Genomic DNA, 18365 nt, shown 5'->3' with positions numbered 1-18365 from the left:
GGGTGCTGAGAATCAAACTCAGGTCTTCTGAAGAGCAGCCAGTACTCTCTCCTGTTGAGCCATCGCTTCAGTTCCTGTTTGTTTGTTTTAAAATCAGAAAGTAAAAGTTGAAGACAATACACCTGAGTGCAAGCAGAGATAACAAGCGATGCACTGAAGATGGTGAATTTTCAGAAAGTATAAAGTAACTGTGATTATTGTGTCTAAGGAAATAAAATATATTTAAATTTATGGATCAAGAATTAATATGATCGGGCTGGAGAGATGGCTCAGCGGTTAACAGCATTGCCTGTTCTTCCAAAGGTCCTGAGTTCAATTCCCGGCAACCACATGGTGGCTCACAACCATCTGTAATGAGGTCTGGTGCCCTCTTCTGGCCTGCAGACAGAATATTGTATGCATAATAAGTAAATAAATAAATATTTTTTTTTAAAAAAAAGAATTAATATGATCACAGGGGATCTTCTAGGTTTGGCAGAAAATAAACTCAGAAACACTTAATCACACATACACATACTTCTAATAAGCTCAGGAACACATAATCTCTCTTCTCTTTCACATGTGCACAAATATACCACCTTTAATTCCAGAATTTAGAATGCAGAGGCAAAAGGATTATAAGTTAGATACCAGCAGAGGTACATAGTGAAACCTTATCTCAAACAAAGGAAGGTCTGGGGATATAGCTCAGTATAATGGGCTTGTTCAACATGTTCAAGGTCTAGAGTTAAATTTTGGTAGTACAAAAGCAATGAGAAAGGAGACAAAAATAGATAATAATAAAAAATTAATAAACCCCCCAGAAAACAGTCAGAGATTGAAAAGAGAATTGGTAAAAAGTAAAGGAGCCCTGAGCTTTGTGTATGTGCCTCAAAAGGACACAGAAGTGGGGCTTATCAGAGTAGCGTAGAAGATGTAGTGAGGAGCCTCTCTCACTACTGACATTTTTAGGAAAAACTAGGCTGAGAATACATGCAAAGGCTAAAAGATCAGCGAATAATCCACTCCAGAGGAGTTAGAGAGCACTGATGGGCTTTGGTGGCACTGCTGTGGGCTCCCAGCATGTCTTCAATAACACTTGATGAGTTTGCTCCTGTTTCTTAGGAAATCAAAGCTCTTTCCTTGCCAGAGTGTTGCCAGTGAAGAATTTATTTGCAGCTATCAGAATGAGCTTTGACAAAGACAGGCAAGAAAAGCATTGTTCTGACTCAAGTAATTTTTTCTTTTCTTTTTAAAAATGTTTTACATATTTGTATGTACATGCTTGTGATTCTCACCATGCATGTTCCAGAGATCGAACTTAAGTTCATCAGGGTAGCACCAAGCACTGTTACCAGCTGAGCCATCTTGACAGTCCTAGGTTTTAGGGTCCTCCCACCCGCTGTCCCATTTTCCTTTCTGAGCCCACCTATAACCCTTGTCTAGGGTTGGGGTAGGTAGCGGCTATCTAGAATGTAGTAAGGTGGCAACCCATATTGCTGAAATTGGAGGTTTGGTTTGATATGTTTTGATACTAGCAGGGAACAGTGACTCTTTACAAAGAAGATACTGTAGGTTTGTGCAGAAGGTGGTAGGGCGGGGGCATCCTTCTAGGAAGCTTTATATTTCCACCCACTCACTGTATCTTCTGTTACCTTTTTTTCTTTTAAACTAGGAAAATGAACATTTGAAAAAGTTCCAGGTTACATGGGAACTGCATAACAAACACCTATTTGAAAATCTGGTCTTCTCAGAACCGCTTCTCCAGAGCAACTTGCCAGCACTGGTGTCTCAGATCAGGTATTTTGTCTTGACTTGGATTCTCTTTTCCTATTATCTTGTGTGTGTATTCATGCCTGTAGACCACTATACATGGAAGTCCTTACAGGAAAAATAACAGGGCATAGAGAAAAAGACAGTTAGACAGAAAGCTCTAAACCTAAGATATAATACTTTTATATATAATTTATATTTTATGTGTATGAGTGTTTTGTCTACATGAATGTCTGTGCATCACATGCTACGGTGCCTAAGGAGGCCAGAAGAGGGCATTGAGTTTTCTGGAACTGGAGTCAAAGACAGTTGTAAGCTGCCATGTTGGTGATGGAACCCAAACTCAGGTCTTCTCAAAGAGCAGCCTGCTGAGCCATCTCTTCAACCCCCAGTTAAACTTTTAAATGGTAAACCAATGTAAGTGCTATTCAGGTGTAACACCTTAATGCCTCCTCATAAAATAATAAAAGCTCCAGCAAGTAGTGCTTTACCTTGGCAGGTCTTGGTTCAGTCAGGGATCCTGTCAGGGTTCTTGCATTGTGGTGAAATAGGAGGAAGGACATGGGATTCAGAGTACCTTTGTCTCTCCTAGGCTTAGATGTGCTTTTCCATCTAGGTTTGTAGAGCGCCTATGTCACTTTTCCCCAGGATAACTGATGGGTGATTCTCTGCTGTCACCGAGATAAGTGCACAAGTGCAGAACTCTCTAGTGGGCATTTGTTGGGGTGAAGTATGCTAAATAGAGGCATACAGTAAGGGTATGTGTTTGTTCTCCAGCCAGCCCCTCCTTCATTAGCCATTACGTAGTAGAGCTGAGTAGCTACCTCAGGATCATCTCTTTATTTTGTTTCTTGTCTGTTAACCAAATAGAAGCACAGGCCCACAGTGTAGGCACACACTAATAGCAACCACCTTTATTTGTCCTCTTCAACCTTACTTTTAGAGAAGAACCACCTCAGAAGTAGTTGGTCAGCTCAAGGTGCTATACAAACCTGGTATGCTTTTTGCAGATTTTTACCAGTTTCACTCAGCCTCAGTTTGCTTCCCAACCATTCTTTTCATGCTCATTCTTAAAAAGCATTCAATACAGGGCAGTCAGGATGTTTCAGTGGGTAAAGGCACTTGCCACCATGCCTAATGACCTGAGTTTGATTTCCAGAACTCACATGGTGAAAAGAAAGAAGACTCCTACACATTTGTCCTTTGATTTTCATGTGCTACCTATGGCACATGCACACATGCCTGTATACACACACACACACACACACAATTTTTTTTAAAAGATTTATTTATTTTGTATACAGTGTTCTGTCTGCATCCAGAAGAGGGAACCAGATTTCATTATATATGGTTGTGTGCCACCATGTGGGTGCTGGGAGTTGAACTCAGGTCCTCTGGAAGAGCAGCCAGTGCTCTTAGCCTCTGAGCCATCTCTTCAGCCCCCCACACACAATTTAAAAAGTCAAAAGCATCTGGATATTCTTAGAGAGTCCACTACAATGGGACTATCTGACTGCAACTCTGATGGAAGGAAAGGAAGCCAAACTTAACATGAAGAATGTGTTTTTGTCCAAGTTGTAAGGTTCCCTTGAATTCACCCGTGCCTCCCTTATGGCTAGAAGCCTCAGTACCTGCCCTTTGTTTTCCTGGTGAATATTGGATTTGATGCATCTGTCATCCAGTTAATTTCCAGAGGCTGACAGAAACCATTTATTTTCTGGGCACAAGTTTCAAATATTTTTATTTCTCACTGGGAATTACAGTCAGATTTCAAAGATGAATAGTATCCTAGTTTTAAATGTTTACTTGGGGGTTCACTCCCTATTTCTCTAAGAGGAAATGAGGTGCAGGAAACAGGGAAAGCAGCATGCTCTCTAAGGAGACTTAGTCATTCTAGAAAATGCTGTCCTTTAAAAAGGTGTGTCCCACCACAGACTCACTTGTCAACCCAAAAAAATGGTTTATATTTGAATTTCTAATGTATAAATATACATTTAATAACTCACTTTTTTTTCACAAATTACTAATGAAATACGTAGTTACGTAGCCTATTTAACTTGTAGAAAAATTATGGAGTGGGCCAGACCCGGTGACACATACCTGTAATCTCAGTACTTGGAAGGCAAAAGTAACTGGATCTCTGCGAATTCAAGGACAATCAGCCAGGGCTGTGTAGAGAGACCCTGTCTCAAAATGGGGAGGGACAAAAAGTTAATAGTGTATAATATGGATATGAATTGTACAAACACAAGTGTAGCTTAATCTACATTAAGGCTATGGCCAGTACTTAAGTTTATTTAATGTGTCTTTTTGTATTATTTTGTTAGCATAAATTATTTTAGATGCCAGTCTGATCTGCATAAGGAGTTTCAGGGCAGTCAGGATTTTTATGGTAATACCTGCCACAAAAATATACAGCAACTGAGGGTGGGAGGGTGTTAGTGGATAAGCTTGAGGACCTGAATTTGATACCCTAGCACCCACATAAAAGTCAGCTATGTATGTAACTATAACCTCCATTATTGAGTAGGATACAAGTGAATTCTGGGTTTGCTGACCAATCAGTGTAACTGAATTGTTGAACTCCAGGTTCAGTGAGAGATCTTGTCTCAAGCCAAAAAGATAGAAGTGACGGACTAAGACAGCAGGTTTCCTACTCTTCCTGTCCTGTTCAGCAAATGGTCTGACACACACAAAATAACTAAACAGTCTGCTTAAAAGTTATCATTATTCATAGAAACTTAGTTCTTTCTGTTAGCTTTCTAACACTGACAGAATTACAGAATGCTGCAGGTATCAACTTCTAAGGAGGAAGATTTATTTTGGCTCACAGTCCGTCACAGAAGTTCTTGGTAAAGCAAAGCTGCTCACCTTGTGGAACTGCCAAACAGAGAAAGGATTCAGGAATAAAGTACATCAAGTTTCCACTAGTTTCTAATATGTAGCCCAGTAAACTCTGAACCCATGTGTGGATTAGTCCATTGGTAAAGTCAGAGCCCACATGATCCAGCCACCCCCAAAAGCCCTATGCTCTGGGAACTAAGTCTTCAACAGAAGAACCTTTGGGAGATATTTCATATCCAAACCATAACATTTTAAAACAAAACATGAGAAAGCTACTTGTTTTATTGGCCACTTTATTGGGATTATTTAAATACTGTGTAATTTGTCCACTTAAAATTACAATTCAGTACCATTTTATTTAGTTTAAAATTTTCTGATTAATACAAGTTTTACTATTTTATGTTTCAAAAATATTAATTTTATTCACAGTATTTGTAGCTAACGGTGTATTTAAAAAAATATTTTTCATGTCCCCAAACAGAAGGTCTCTGTTCCCTTTATCCTTTGAGAGTCTTTTCTCTGAGTTCAACTGCTGTCTTGCCCTATTTTCCTGGCATTTTACCAATTAAAGAATCAGGCTGTTTGTCCTATAGAGGTGCTATGGGAATGCTCTGGTCACCTCATTCCATCACCAATGCTTTCTGCAGGGTTCCTGTCGGTCCCACTCTCTTTGATTCAGATAGTGTTTGTAACTTGGAACAGCTAGAAATGGAGAAAGAACACTTGGGAAGAAAGGCAGTCTGTAAGTTTATGGTATCTTAGTTACTTATTTGTTGCTGTGATAAAACACTACAACTAAGGCAACTTATAGGAGGAAGAGATTATTTGGGCTTAGAGTTCCAGAAACATAAGAGTTCACAGTGGTGGGAAAGCACAGCAGCAGAAACAGGAAGCTGAGAACTTGCATCTCAGCCGTGATCATAAAGCAAAGAGAGCAAACTAGAAGTGGAATGAGACTTTCAGTCTCAAAGCCTATTGGTCCCCAGTAACATACTTTCTCAAGTAAAGCTGCACTGCCTAAACCTTTCTAAACAGCACCACCAGCTAAAGACTGGTGTTCAGATGCCCCAGATTATGGGGACAGTTCTCATTCAACCCACATGTGGGAATTGGTATTTATTTATTTTTTATTAGTTTTTTGAAACAAAGTTTCTCCGTGTATCCTGGCTGTCCTGGAACTCACCCTATAGACCAGACTCTCTTTGAGCTCAGAGATCTACCTTACCTGACTCTGTCTCCTTAGTCCTGGAGTTGAAGGCATACGCCACCACTGCCCAGCTTGTGAATTGGGTTTTATATTGAAAATTGGAATCAGTTCAATGAAGGACAAGGCTGGCAGCAGTAGCAATCAGGAGAAAACCTATTTCAGGGCTGCAACGTGAGACTGTTCTTGGGATCTAGGTGGTGCCAGGCATTGGTGCAGAGCCTAGATGGACACCTGTGCAGGTGACCTTGCAACCAGTAGATTTTCTGTGAGTCCCGTTTTTACAGTGTTCACAAATGTGGTACACCCTGACAAAGAAAGGAAAAGGAAAAGATTTTGGCAATGACTTCTGTCTATTTCTACCTGTGAAAAATTTTTGATTAAAAGTAACTTTGTTATTTCTTTTTATTATTAAACCACTGGGGGGGTCATGGTGGGAGAGATGGCTCAGTGGTTAAGCGTGCTGACTGCTCTTCCACAGGATCCGGATTCAATTCCCAACACCCATGCCATGACTCACAACTGTCTGTAACTCCAGTTCCAGGGGACCCGACTCCCTCACATAGACATACATGCAGGCAAAACACCCATACACATAAAATAAAAATAAATTTATAAAAAGTAAAACCCATTAGGTTATTACAGATAAAATCATGCAGTGGTAGACACTATAAACAGCTTTGTTTTTGTTACACATATTTTTCTTGTGTTAATGCACAATGTATTTTTATTAAACATGCTTCAGTCATACCTTTCCTTGACATGAATGTATTTTCACTTCAAAACCTGCATTTTTAAATTGTAACATTTCTATGTTTTATATTTGTCATTAAACATTTTGTTTTTTGGGGGGGTCATTGTATGTTAATAAGAAATATGTATACAGCTCCATATGTTATACCTTTTTAGAATTCTTGTTAGTTTCTTTTCAGGCGCTATCACTTCTCTGAGCAACTCCTTTATATGTGGTTCTGTTCAGAGTGCTTTGTGTATATAATCTTTTAAGCCCAGGAAGCAGCTTTGCTATGTGGTTTTGTAAAAAGGGATGATAAAGATAAACAATAGCAACAGTCAGTAAGGTTCTTCTGTCTGGCCAGGAGCTTCTGGGCTCTTCCTTTGTGATAGGTCTTCTCTCTCCTAGGCTAGGAACCACCACCCATGACACTTGCAATGAAGACACATACAGCACCTTGCTGCAGAGGTACCAGCGTTCTGAGGAAGAATTGCGCAAAGTTGCTGAGGAGTGGCTAGAGTGTCAGAAGAGAATTGATGCCTATGTGGATGAACAGGTAAACGTTGCTCCCTAGGCACAGCCTGCACTCTGAGGCCTCTGTGCCAAGTTGCTAGCTACAGTTTGAGTTGCTGAGCTCCCAACATAGGTCTTTGGTGTACCCTGGTAGAAACCTTGCAATATCACAGACCTCTGACGTGGCTGTTGTTGTGTGGCAACAGCAATTAGATCTTCAGAAACGTTGTATCTACTGTCTGTGTGCTAATGAAGGACATTAGGAAGTTACCAGGCATTTTGGGTCCAGCAGCCATTTATCAATCATGGTTCTGTTGAGAGCTCATTCTTTCTTCATCCAGAACTGCCAAACAGAGAGTAGACATAAGTGCAGAGGATAGCAGGACAAGTGGGATGTGTCTGCTGGAGATGGCTCTGAAGGGACTGTGTCAAGTGACCACTACATCTCAGAGGAGACACCAGGCATGTTGTTAAGATGGTATTTCTGTCATTCATCCTGGCCCCCTGCCTTTGTAGACCTGCTGGTTAAACAGAACAAAAAAGGCTTTAGGTTTTAAAGATTATTTTAAAGATGCTGGTATGAGGAGAAAAAGAAAAAAAAGGAAAGAAAGAAAGAAAGAAAGAAAAAGAGAAAGGAAGGAAGAAATGGCAGCCCAGTGTTGTGCATGCAAGACAATTTTTAAACAGACATGATAGCTGTTTTGGGTCAGATATAAGCTGGTTTGACATGAAGCCCAAGATCATTGTGCCATTCAGATACTGATTGAGCCCTTATTCCTTTCCCTGTTTGCTTCTGAGTGGTTAAGAAGGGGGGTTTCTTTTTCAGAATTTGAGGAAACTCTCCCTGTTTACTGACTTTGACCCTCATGGTATCAGTGCACTAGTTCCACTTTTGTCACTGTATGAGATTCACTGCTGCTAAGCTTGTCTTGGGGCCAGAGACGCTGCGAGACCTGTGATTCTGCTGTGATGTGATTGCGTCTGTATAGTCATTGCCTGTACAATGTCCTCCCTACTATTTGAGACTGTTGACCCTTCTGGGGAAGCAGTTGTTGCTCTCTACTTTCTTTAGAGTGGGGGTGGCCCTAAGTTATCTTTTCTGTTTGGTTTTAATAGACAGATCTGCTCTCCAGCTGTGCCAGGAACAAGTCTCTTCTTGAGCTGAATAATGGATTACAGTTTGGGGGACTGACTATAACAGGTTAATTAACTGCAGGGTCTGCCAATGGATTGGGGGAGGGAGGCCAGGAGAATGGCCAGGCTGACAGGCTTAGTAAGGGTGGGGCCTCAGCTGGAGCTGTCCTCTTACAGCCTCAAGAATCAGGTCTTGACCCTATAGGTAGCTGGCAACCCCAGAAAAGGGGCAAACAACTGCCCTCCCTTTGAGCCCTATATGCATACCAGTCTGCTTTCTGAGCCCTGCTGTTCTGGCAGCAGAGAGATCTGGGTCCGGGAATGGGAGGAGCCAAAGTGGAAGATAACTCTTCCTTGAGAATCTGCCTTCTAAGATCCTGTGAAGGACCCTGACAGTTAACTCCAGCTCAGCTTCTTACCATGACAATGAGAGAGTCACATAAATGATATTTAGTTTTACATGAGCTTTTCTATTTTATACAAAATCATAAAGTTTGTTTTCTTTTTAAATATGTAGATTTGAAAAGGCAGACTGCTGACAATGTGAACTCTGTAGAGAACATCCATGACATCAGAACATGACTGTTTAGTTGAAGTTATTAAAGTTGGGGAGAAGCAGTGAGGGTTTGAGCCATTAGTACTCTGAAACAACAAGGCAAAAAGACATTGCTCAGTTTCCAATCACTGTGAGAGAATACAAGTTTGTCATTTGTTTGTAACGGGTCTTACTCTATAGTCTGTGCAAGCCTCAAACTTGTGATCTTCTTGCCTCTGCCTCCTGAATACTGGTTAATAGCCCATGTGCCACCACGCCTGGCTTGAATCACCAGCTTTTTTAAGAGGAAGATTCCCTGACTTGTGCTGTGTTCTTGTGGTGGCACAGCACATGGCTGAAGGTCATGATGGAGAAGGTCCTTAGGACTCCAGGAAGCAGAGAGGAAGGCTCTGGGGTCCTAATACGCACTTCAAGGTTTTACTCCAGTAACCTAGCTTCCATTGGGAGCTACCTCCTAAAGATTTCCTTTACCTTCTTATGGTACTGCATGCTAAGGAACAAGCCTTTGGCATGTGAACCTTGTGTGGACAGTCAAGAACCAGACTAGGTGGCTAGAGAGATGGCTCAGCAATTGATAACACTGGCTGCTTTTTTAGAGGACCCAGAATCGATTCCCATACCCACATGGCAGCCTATAGGCATCTGTAACTCTAGTTCCAGGCAATCCAACACATTCTTATTGCATGTCTGGGCATCAGGCATGCACATGGCATACAGCAATACATGCTGGCGAAACACTTATACACATAAAATAATAAATCACTAGAAAAGAAAGAAGCTGGGCAGTAGTGGTGCACACTTTTAATCCCAGTACTCGGGAAGCAAAGGTAGGCGGGTCTCTGTGAGTTCAAGACCAGCCTGATCTACAGAGTGTGTGCCTGGTCAGACTCCAAAGTTACACAGAGAAACCCTGTCTCAAGAGAGAGAGAGAGAGAGAGAGAGAGAGAGAGAGAGAGAGAGAGAGAGAGAGAGAGAGAGAGAGAAGAACCAAAGCAAAGCACCACACACCAGCCTGTGCCTGGCTAACTCTTGTCATAATGGTGAAAGATACATAGAAGGTGATGAGGAGCTGGAGAGCCACAAAGTGCCACTGCATTGAGAGCAATTATAGGAGAGCTTGCTTTTGTCCCCAGGGAAGATTCGTTTAAGTCAGCTAAGGTTATAGGATGACTCGTGTCTCCTGTAAAGGGCTACCACTTACACTAATCTGGGTTTGCTACTGGACACAATAGTGTGAGGAATCCAGTGTTATGTAGGCACTCTATACTTCACCTAAACATGTGCAGCACCTAGAACTTTCTGTAGTGGGGATAGTAAACTTTCTGTGGTGACAGCTGGTAACAAAGCCCATCCAACAGTAACTAGTGTTTGCTTTGGTCCCCACAGTCCTGCTAGCAGTCTTAGCATTAACTGAGAAGCTGCTGCTCTTGGGGGTTTGGGAGAGAGGGGTGTGAGCTGGGGTGTATATGTCTTAGTTCTTGGAATAGAGAATGTGCCTAAGAGGATTGGCAGACATTTGAGGTTTCCTTGGTTAGTTTGTTTCATATTTTCTTCTGAATTCTCAAGTTGCATTGTCTTATATTTCATTTTTTAATTTTCTAATTTATTTTATGTTATTATTGGAATTACACATAGGTAAAGGTTAATAATAGAGGTAATGTTCTCAGAACTAGGAAGGTCATGTATATGGGTAGAACAGATCAGCTCCAGGAGTCCTCAACCAAGCTTGTCTGTCAAGTGCCTGAGAGCAAGCACTTACTTCCCTCAGCACAGGAAATGTACCCTGCTCTCTGAGGCTGTTTGCCGTGTGAGTAAAGTACTTGTGGTAGTATTATGAGTGTCAAGCAAGAGGCTGAAATAAAATAGCTGGTGACTCATTCTTTTATATTGCACCTCTGTTTTGTTCATAGGTAATCTTTCTTGTCTATACATTTCTTTAAAGTCATTTAAAAGAATCTTCCTTGAGAATGTTTTGTGTAGTTGTTACTAAGGTTTTTTATTTTTATATCTTCTTTCTAGATGACAATGAAAACCAAACAGCGCATGTTAACAGAAGACTGGGAGATTTTTAAGCAAAGGAGATTAATTGAAGAACAGGTAAGGTTGTTGAACAGGCAAATTACTGCACAGAAAAGTGACACCTTAATATGTAAGCATGCTCTGTGTTACAGGATACCAGTGAAGACCATTGACAGTTCCTGCCAGTATTAAAGTCATTATACAAAGTGATTTTTAACTTTTAGATAAACTGACTGCATTTACTTGTTTCTTGGTCTTCCATATACTTTCTTGAAAAGAATAATATTGGTTGGAGTTGGTGAAAAATGGTACAAAGACCATACTCCCTGAACTCCCCCTTCCCCTTTGCACCAATTAACCTATTACATCAGATTGAAGTTGAGCTCCCACCAGTGGGATGAAACAGAGGCCCTTTTATCTGAATGTGCTGATAGGCCCAATTAAGTTCTGGCACACCCTTCCCGGTGCTACTACCAACACATCTCTTAGGTTCAGTCTACTCCACATATGAGCCTCAATTTCTGGTGTCTTAACAAGTCCTTAGTATCTAGAGTAGACTGAGTAAACTTGGTGTCTGCAACAGTTCTACCTTATGGCTATCTGCAAAAATGCATATGGTGTGTCTTCTGGAGACCAGAACATTAAAAGGTTTCTGATGCTTCACTCTTGATTTGACTGACCCTGCCTACATAATCCAAGGCTACTACTGTCCTGTTCTTTTGGTTTTGTCCATCTGCAAAAGGTGGGCCTCTTGGGTTGTAAGTGAGCATGATTACTGTCATAGCTGAAATGTGGTGCAGGAAATGGGGGAAGTATCTTGCAAATTTAAGCTATTGTTTGATAATTTCTTCTAGTTAACTAATAAGAAAGTAGTTACTGGTGAGAACAACTTCACGGATACCAGGAGACACATGTTGTCATCATCTCGGTTGAGCATGCCAGACTGCCCTAACTGCAACTACAGGCGAAGGTGAGCTAGGCTCTCTAGGTGCTATTGACCTTCAACCCACACTGAAACAAGCAGAGGTTTGAACCCAACCTTGAGAGTTGGCTTTCTTGGTAATTGTCCTTAATTCCCGATCAGATGTGCTTGTGATGACTGCAGCCTCTCACACATCCTCACTTGTGGTATCATGGATCCCCCCGTCACTGATGACATCCACATTCACCAGCTACCACTCCAAGTGGATTCTGCTCCCGACTATCTCTCTGAGATGCGCCCACCTAGTGTGTCATCAGCAAGCTCAGGGTCAGGTTCCAGCTCTCCCATCACAATTCAGCAACATCCCAGACTCATCCTCACAGACAATGGCTCTGCACCAACTTTGTAAGTTGTGACTTTATAATAGAGTTTCAGAAATTTATCCAGTAATGATAAATACATACATCAGAAATATGATCACCATTATAGTGCTTTTTATAAAAAAGAAAAAAAAGGATCTTTCAGTGTGTTAAGCACCTGTAAAACATGAAATCAGTAAACCCAAACTATTTTATTACCTGAAAAAAATGTGAATTTATAATTACCAGTTGGTATGCAGGGAAATGTCTCACAGTTCTGATCTCATTTTCTCATTCTACCTGAGGTGGACAGTGGCTGTTCATCCTCTTCATTGTCAGCTCAGTGTTCATGCTCGTTCCATGTCTTGCTAAGAACTCAGATCACTTTAGCAAGCAATTGAAAGTTTGTGTTTTCTGTATCCCTACATTATAAGAAGTGCATTTCATACTAGCAAGGGGCTGTAAACTCAGTAGTGACCCTGTCATTTGCAGAGACTTCATAAGTTTATTTGCACATGGGTATATATAATTTCTTTTTTCTTTCTTTCTTCTTTTTTTTTTTCATCTGTTTGTTTGAATGGTTGATTGTTCCTCGAACTCACTCGTAGACCAGACTAGCCTCAAACTCAGAGATCCACCTGCCTCTGACTCCTGAGTATTGGGATTAAAGTCATGTGCCACCACACCTGGCATTTTGTTTATTTTCTTTTTCATTTCTCTCTCTCTCTCTCTCATTTTTTTCTTTTCTTTTCTTTTTTTTGGGGGGGGGCAGTTTTACTATGTAGCTCTGACTGTCCTGGAGCTCTCTATGTAAACCAGGCTGGCCTCACACTCAGAGATCCACCTGCCTCTACCTCCTCAGTCCTGAAATTAAAGGGTATATGCCACCCCAGTGGGCTTTATGTTGTTTCTTAAGTCAAGTAAGTTGAACATGAAACCATCACTAGTCCTGCAGAAGTGCTATTTTGAGGGATTGTTGACTATATCTGGCTGCACGTGATCCTCAGAGTCTTTGAACTGATGGAAATGTTCATCATACACTTCATTTGAATTTTTCATGTTGGTGTTCATTTTTTTCTTCCTTCGATGTTTATCCTTGTTTTCCAGGTCTCAGTGAATTAATTTTATTGTTGCTAGGGGACTACAACCCAGGGCCTTATATGAACTCTGTATCACTGAGTCTTATCCCAACCCCAAATACATAATAATTCTAAAGGCCTGAGCTGAAGTCCATAGTTTATTCTTCATTGAACAAAGTTCTGCTGATTATTCTTTCAGGTCTTAAGCATTTTAGGGATTTCTCCACTATCTGTTAATACAGTTTCTAACCAGGCATGTGGAAGTTTAACATGCAGGTGAATCTGGAAAATTGAAGTTAGGAAATTGCAATTAACTTTATCAAACTGTCCCACTTATTGTCATAATTACCATCATCAATAGTGGACTCTGATGTGTGATCAGTAGTGAAACATCAGCTACAGGAGCCTTTTACCTGAACTGGAACTGCCCTCATGTTGGTCTGGGTAACTCATGTCCTCCAACACTCAAGGCCCTAACAACTTGGGATTAGTGTCTTCCAAATATCAACCTGTGTGAATGAAAATCCTTGCGATGTAGCTTTCTTGGTACTGTTTCTAAACTGATGAAACAGCAACATCATTTCAGGCATTGCAGTATAGTGCAATGTGGGTCTTACTGGGGCAGAGAAGCCTCCACTTGTCATGTACATGCTTAAGGCTGAGTTGGCCACTTCATTTCAGAACCAGTTTTCCCATGGTACACCATGGCAGCGGGAACACTGCAGGAATACTGTTGGCCAAGACACACACACTCCCTTGGTGGTGGGTGCTTTTTTTCTCCTGTTGGTGAGCTTCAGATATTGGTGAAGTGTATCAGGTTCCTCGTTTTGAAAATAGAAAGTACTCAGAAGGCAGAGGCAGGTGGATCTCTGTGAGGTCAACACCTGGTCTATATAGGGAGTTCCTGGATAGCCAGGGTTATATAGAAAGACCCTGTCTCAAAACAAAAGAGAGAATACCATGTGCTTGTAATTTTGAACCTTTTCTTAGGAGGCAGACGACTGATCTTTAGGATTTTTACCTTCTTAGAGATCATTGTGTGCCAAGATAAAGGACAGATTGGTGCAAGTTTTAGCTAATACTGGGGTGGGCATGTCTGGTTATCCCTAATCTACAGTAGCTCTTCTCATATGTTAGGAAGTTATATTTTAAAGATTTTCTTAAATTCTGTTTTTTTTTCTTCAGTGACCATGCCATTTTCTCATTGCATAGATGAAGTTGATTTTCAAATCAATTTACTGACTTGAGTATAGCTAACTTAATTATTATGTTGTTACATAATTGTGCTTGGGAGTTTTGGTCAGCTGGATATTATCTAACCATTTGGTGATTGTAAAAGACCTGAGGTTACTTTTTGTATCTTAACATTTCCATAAAAATAATGTCTACTTGGGGGGTGGCACTTTTACTCCAGAGCTTTTCAGGCCAAATGAAATGTATTACCAATTCATCTTGGTCATGCCAGCGTTTCTACTGTGGGACATTTTTTCCCATCATTCTCCAAGTCACAGATGTTACTCATCCAGGCTTTTCTTTGTGTTCAGGTGACTAAGAGGTGTTAAGTAGTGTGAGTGACACTGAACACTCTTCGTGAACAGACCCATGACCTTAGAGGAGATGTCGTGTTCAGTGGGGGGTGCTCCTCACTGTCCTCCCCAAACGAAGGGCCTCATGGTGACCGTCTCTGCTTGCCTCAGTTGTAGTGATGATGAAGACGTCGCACCATTGTCAGCTAAGTTTGCTGACATTTATCCGTTGACTAACTACGATGATACCAATGTGGTGGCCAACATGAATGGAATCCACAGCGAACTGAATGGTGGTGGGGAAAACATGGCCCTGAAAGATGAGGTATGGGTGTAACTTTTTTATGAGGAGGTATGGGTGTCAGTAAATGCCAGATGTGGTGGTCTTTACACTTCATTTACGTTACTATTGTTTTGAAAACTAAAGCTACAAAATACTGCCTTTTAAGTCCCCTCAGGTAAGCAGCACCAGCCATAGTTCTTCAGAAGCTGATGATGAAGATGCTGATGGTGAAAGTAGTGGTGAGCCCCCAGGAGCACCCAAAGAAGATGAGGCTCTAGGAAATGGTAGCCCAAGGGCAGATGAGAGTAAAGTAGACACTCCACCTCCATCCTACCCAGCACAGCAGGTAAGATCTTCTGTTTCATATTTTCTGTTTCTTTCTTTGTGTATTTTCTGTAAATAGAAGGAAATTATGCCAATTCCAGCAATTCCTGAAATTAGAACTGTAGAGAAACAAATTTACTTATAAATTATATACAACTCATATTTTAGTCTCTTTTTGCTATTGCTCAGATCTCCAATTGTTGTTAGTTTTATAACACTCTGTGCTTAGAGACAGGTTTTTGCTTTTTTTTTCTTTTATTTTGTCTGTAGAAGAAAGATGGGTTTTATCGTTTGTGTTGGATACAGTTCTTACTCTTGGTTGACCTTGAACTCATGACCCTTCTACCTAAACTCAAGTGCTGGGGTGTATGTTCTCACACCCAGCTTCACAGTTTTATTAGTTCAGTAAGTGTTTTTTAAATGAAAGGAAGAACAAATGGAGGTTAGACTCTTGGCTAATTAGTCATTGTAATGAGTAATGTAAGTATGTGTTTAAAATAATAAAGGTGATATCAAAAGGAGTAAATTGGGAAATCTTGCCATCATCTTCCCCCCATCTGTGTCCCATCACCTGTGTACCTTCAGCTCCTAGGCCCAGGAGATAACTAGTTTCATTATGTGCAAATGCAAACATTTACTCTTTCCTGTCTTATGAGAAAAGTTATGTTGCTTTTTACTTAACGTGTCTTTGAAGGATGTGCTTTTATATGTTTTTTATTTTTGTAACTTTAATTTTTAAAAGTTATTTTCATTATTTTTAATTACATGTGTTTTTGTGGGCATGTGCACATGAGTGACCAGGAAAGCCAGTGGTGTCTGATCCCCTTGGAGCTAGAGTTACAGGTAGTTGTGAGTCACTGGATATGGGTATTAGGAACTGAACTCAGGTCCTCTGTTAAGACAAGTACATGAACTGATGAGTTATCTCCTCAGGCCCTGTTTTTTGTTTGTTTTTTGTTTGTTTGTTTGTTTGTATGTATGACTATTATTGTATTTTAGTTTGTTTTAGATTTTGTTTGTTTACGACAAAGTATACCTTGTAGCTAAGTCTAGCCTTTTATAAACTCCTTATCATGTTGCCTCCCAAATGCTGGAAGTACAGGTGTGGACACCATGCCTGGTTATAAATAATTTAGAATCTTGAGTAAAGTCTGAGAAATTATAAGAGTTTGAGTTCTAGGATTCACTCATGGTAGGCAAACTCCCTACCACTGAGCTGTATCCTCATTTAGCCCTGTCCTTCCTTTTCCCACCCTCTGTAATACCATGGGCTGAAACTAAGGCCTCATCACTCTGATTCTACTAACTTCACTTTGTTCTGCTATGCAAGTGTTGGGGGTTTTGTCTTTTTTTTTTTTTAACTCTTTTGGCCAGCACTTGTGTTGTTTCTTCCTTTTGACCATTACAAACTATTTAGTTTATTAACACCCTGTTCATATACAGATGTGTCCATAGAACTGATCTGGCAATGAGTATTGGGTCAGAATATTGCCCACAGTCCCCTAAAGAGTCACAACATAGTTTTGAAATTTTACTGGTATTAATACATGAGAAATGGTAAACCCTTGTGCTTACCTTTTATTTGCTTAAAGACTGTTTCTTTTCTGTTTTATTACTGTGTTGCAGGAGTTCTTTATGTACTGTGTGCAAGTTCTAGTTTGCACTATTTTCTCAGTTGTGGTGTATATTTATTTTACTGAGTTGTCTACCTGAACTGAATGCTGGGGACTGAGCTTAGGTCCTCACACCTGCTAGTGCTTGCCTCTTACAGTATCTTCTGTAAAACACAAGAGTTTTTTGTTTTGTTTTTAAAGATTTAGTTATTTATAATGTATATACAATGTTCTACTAGCATGTACGTGTACATAGCCAGAAGAAGGCACCAGATATCGTTAAAGATAGTTGTGAGCCACCATGTGGTTGCTGGGATTGAACTCAGAGCATCTGGAAGAGCAGCCAGTGCTCTTAACCTCTGAGCTGTCTCTCCAGCCCCCAAGGATTTTGTTTCAGTGCATTCTAGTTCTGTTGTTTTATGTTTGTTTTGTTTTGTTTTGTTTTGTTTTAAGCAAAGTGGTTTTCTTCTAGATTTATAACTTTACCTCTGACTGATACTGTGATCTGTTTGACTCAGTATTTCTTGTTTTGCTTTGTTTTAGGCAGGGTTTCTCTGTGTAACTCTAGCTGTCCTAAAACTCTCTCTATAGAACAGGCTGGCATTGAACTCAAAAATCCACCTGCCTCTATCTCCCAAGTGCTAGAACTAAACATGTGTACCACCACTGCCTTGTGACTCAATATTTCTTATGGTGTAAGGTTAGACTTAGAACTGGTTTTTTTTTTTAAAGATCATATTTTCCCATATTAAAAATTCAGGTCTACATTCCATTCTGTTTATTGGTCTCTATGTTGGTCTCTACCCCACAGCTCACTTGACTGTTGACTCTGTTGTAAGTTTGAAATACAATAAGGCCTATCCCCTAGTCTGGTAGTGTGTGTCTTACTTTTCTTCTGATGACCAAGACAACTTAAAGAAGATAGAGTTTATTGTTCAGAGGGTGAGTCCATGACCATTATGGTGGGGAGCATGGCAGCAGGCAGCCAGGCATGGTGCTGGAGCAGTAGCTGAGAACTTAACACCTTAATCCCTAAGCATAAGGCACAGTGAGATAGAAGAGGGAGAAAGCTAGCTGGTATTGATTTGAGCTTTTGAAACTTCAAAGATCACCGCCAGTGACACACCTCCTCCAATAAGGCCACAACCCCTAATCCTTCCCCGATAGTTTCACTAACTGGGGACTAAGCATTTAAATATATGAGCCTACGGAGGCCACTCTCATTCAGTCCACCAGTGTGCTTCTTTATAAGCAGCCGTCTTTCCACAGTAGCGTTAGATGGATGAAGAAAGAATGAGGGTAGAGCCACCAAAGGGTTCCACCTCCTAATACCACCTTCATGGAGGTTAGATTTGCAGTATATAGATTTATCAATTGCTAAGAGATGCATTTTGATACTGGATTTTTTTTTTTTTGGTCCTTCCACTTCTGCTAGTTTTTGATACATTTTACACAGGAGTAATTTCTTTTGTTTACTGGGATTCTCAGATTCTTTTTTCTGTCA

The 18365-nt window shown here is 40.6% G+C and overlaps 1 protein-coding gene across 4 annotated transcripts in view; it reads left to right on the top strand.

Moving 5' to 3' along the window:
• Positions 1-18365, top strand: part of Fam193a (family with sequence similarity 193 member A) — a 127688-nt gene that overhangs the window by 67513 nt on the left and 41810 nt on the right. For 3 of the 4 annotated variants that reach the window (XM_085692025.2, XM_085692024.2, XM_085692026.2), the window contains 7 exons: positions 1655-1779; positions 6942-7089; positions 10756-10833; positions 11610-11725; positions 11840-12082; positions 14813-14966; positions 15091-15270. In XM_085692025.2, coding sequence (XP_085548151.2) covers positions 1655-1779; positions 6942-7089; positions 10756-10833; positions 11610-11725; positions 11840-12082; positions 14813-14966; positions 15091-15270 — 1044 coding nt within the window. The remainder of the gene's footprint in view (positions 1-1654; positions 1780-6941; positions 7090-10755; positions 10834-11609; positions 11726-11839; positions 12083-14812; positions 14967-15090; positions 15271-18365) is intronic. The other variant, XM_085692027.2, reaches the window with a different exon arrangement.

This window comes from Myodes glareolus, chromosome 8, assembly GCF_982192425.1.
Source record: "Myodes glareolus chromosome 8, mMyoGla1.1, whole genome shotgun sequence".
NCBI classification, from domain to species: Eukaryota; Metazoa; Chordata; class Mammalia; order Rodentia; family Cricetidae; genus Myodes; species Myodes glareolus.
Note: the sequence above shows the minus strand (reverse complement) of the source record. Positions and strands in the feature narration are given on the sequence as shown.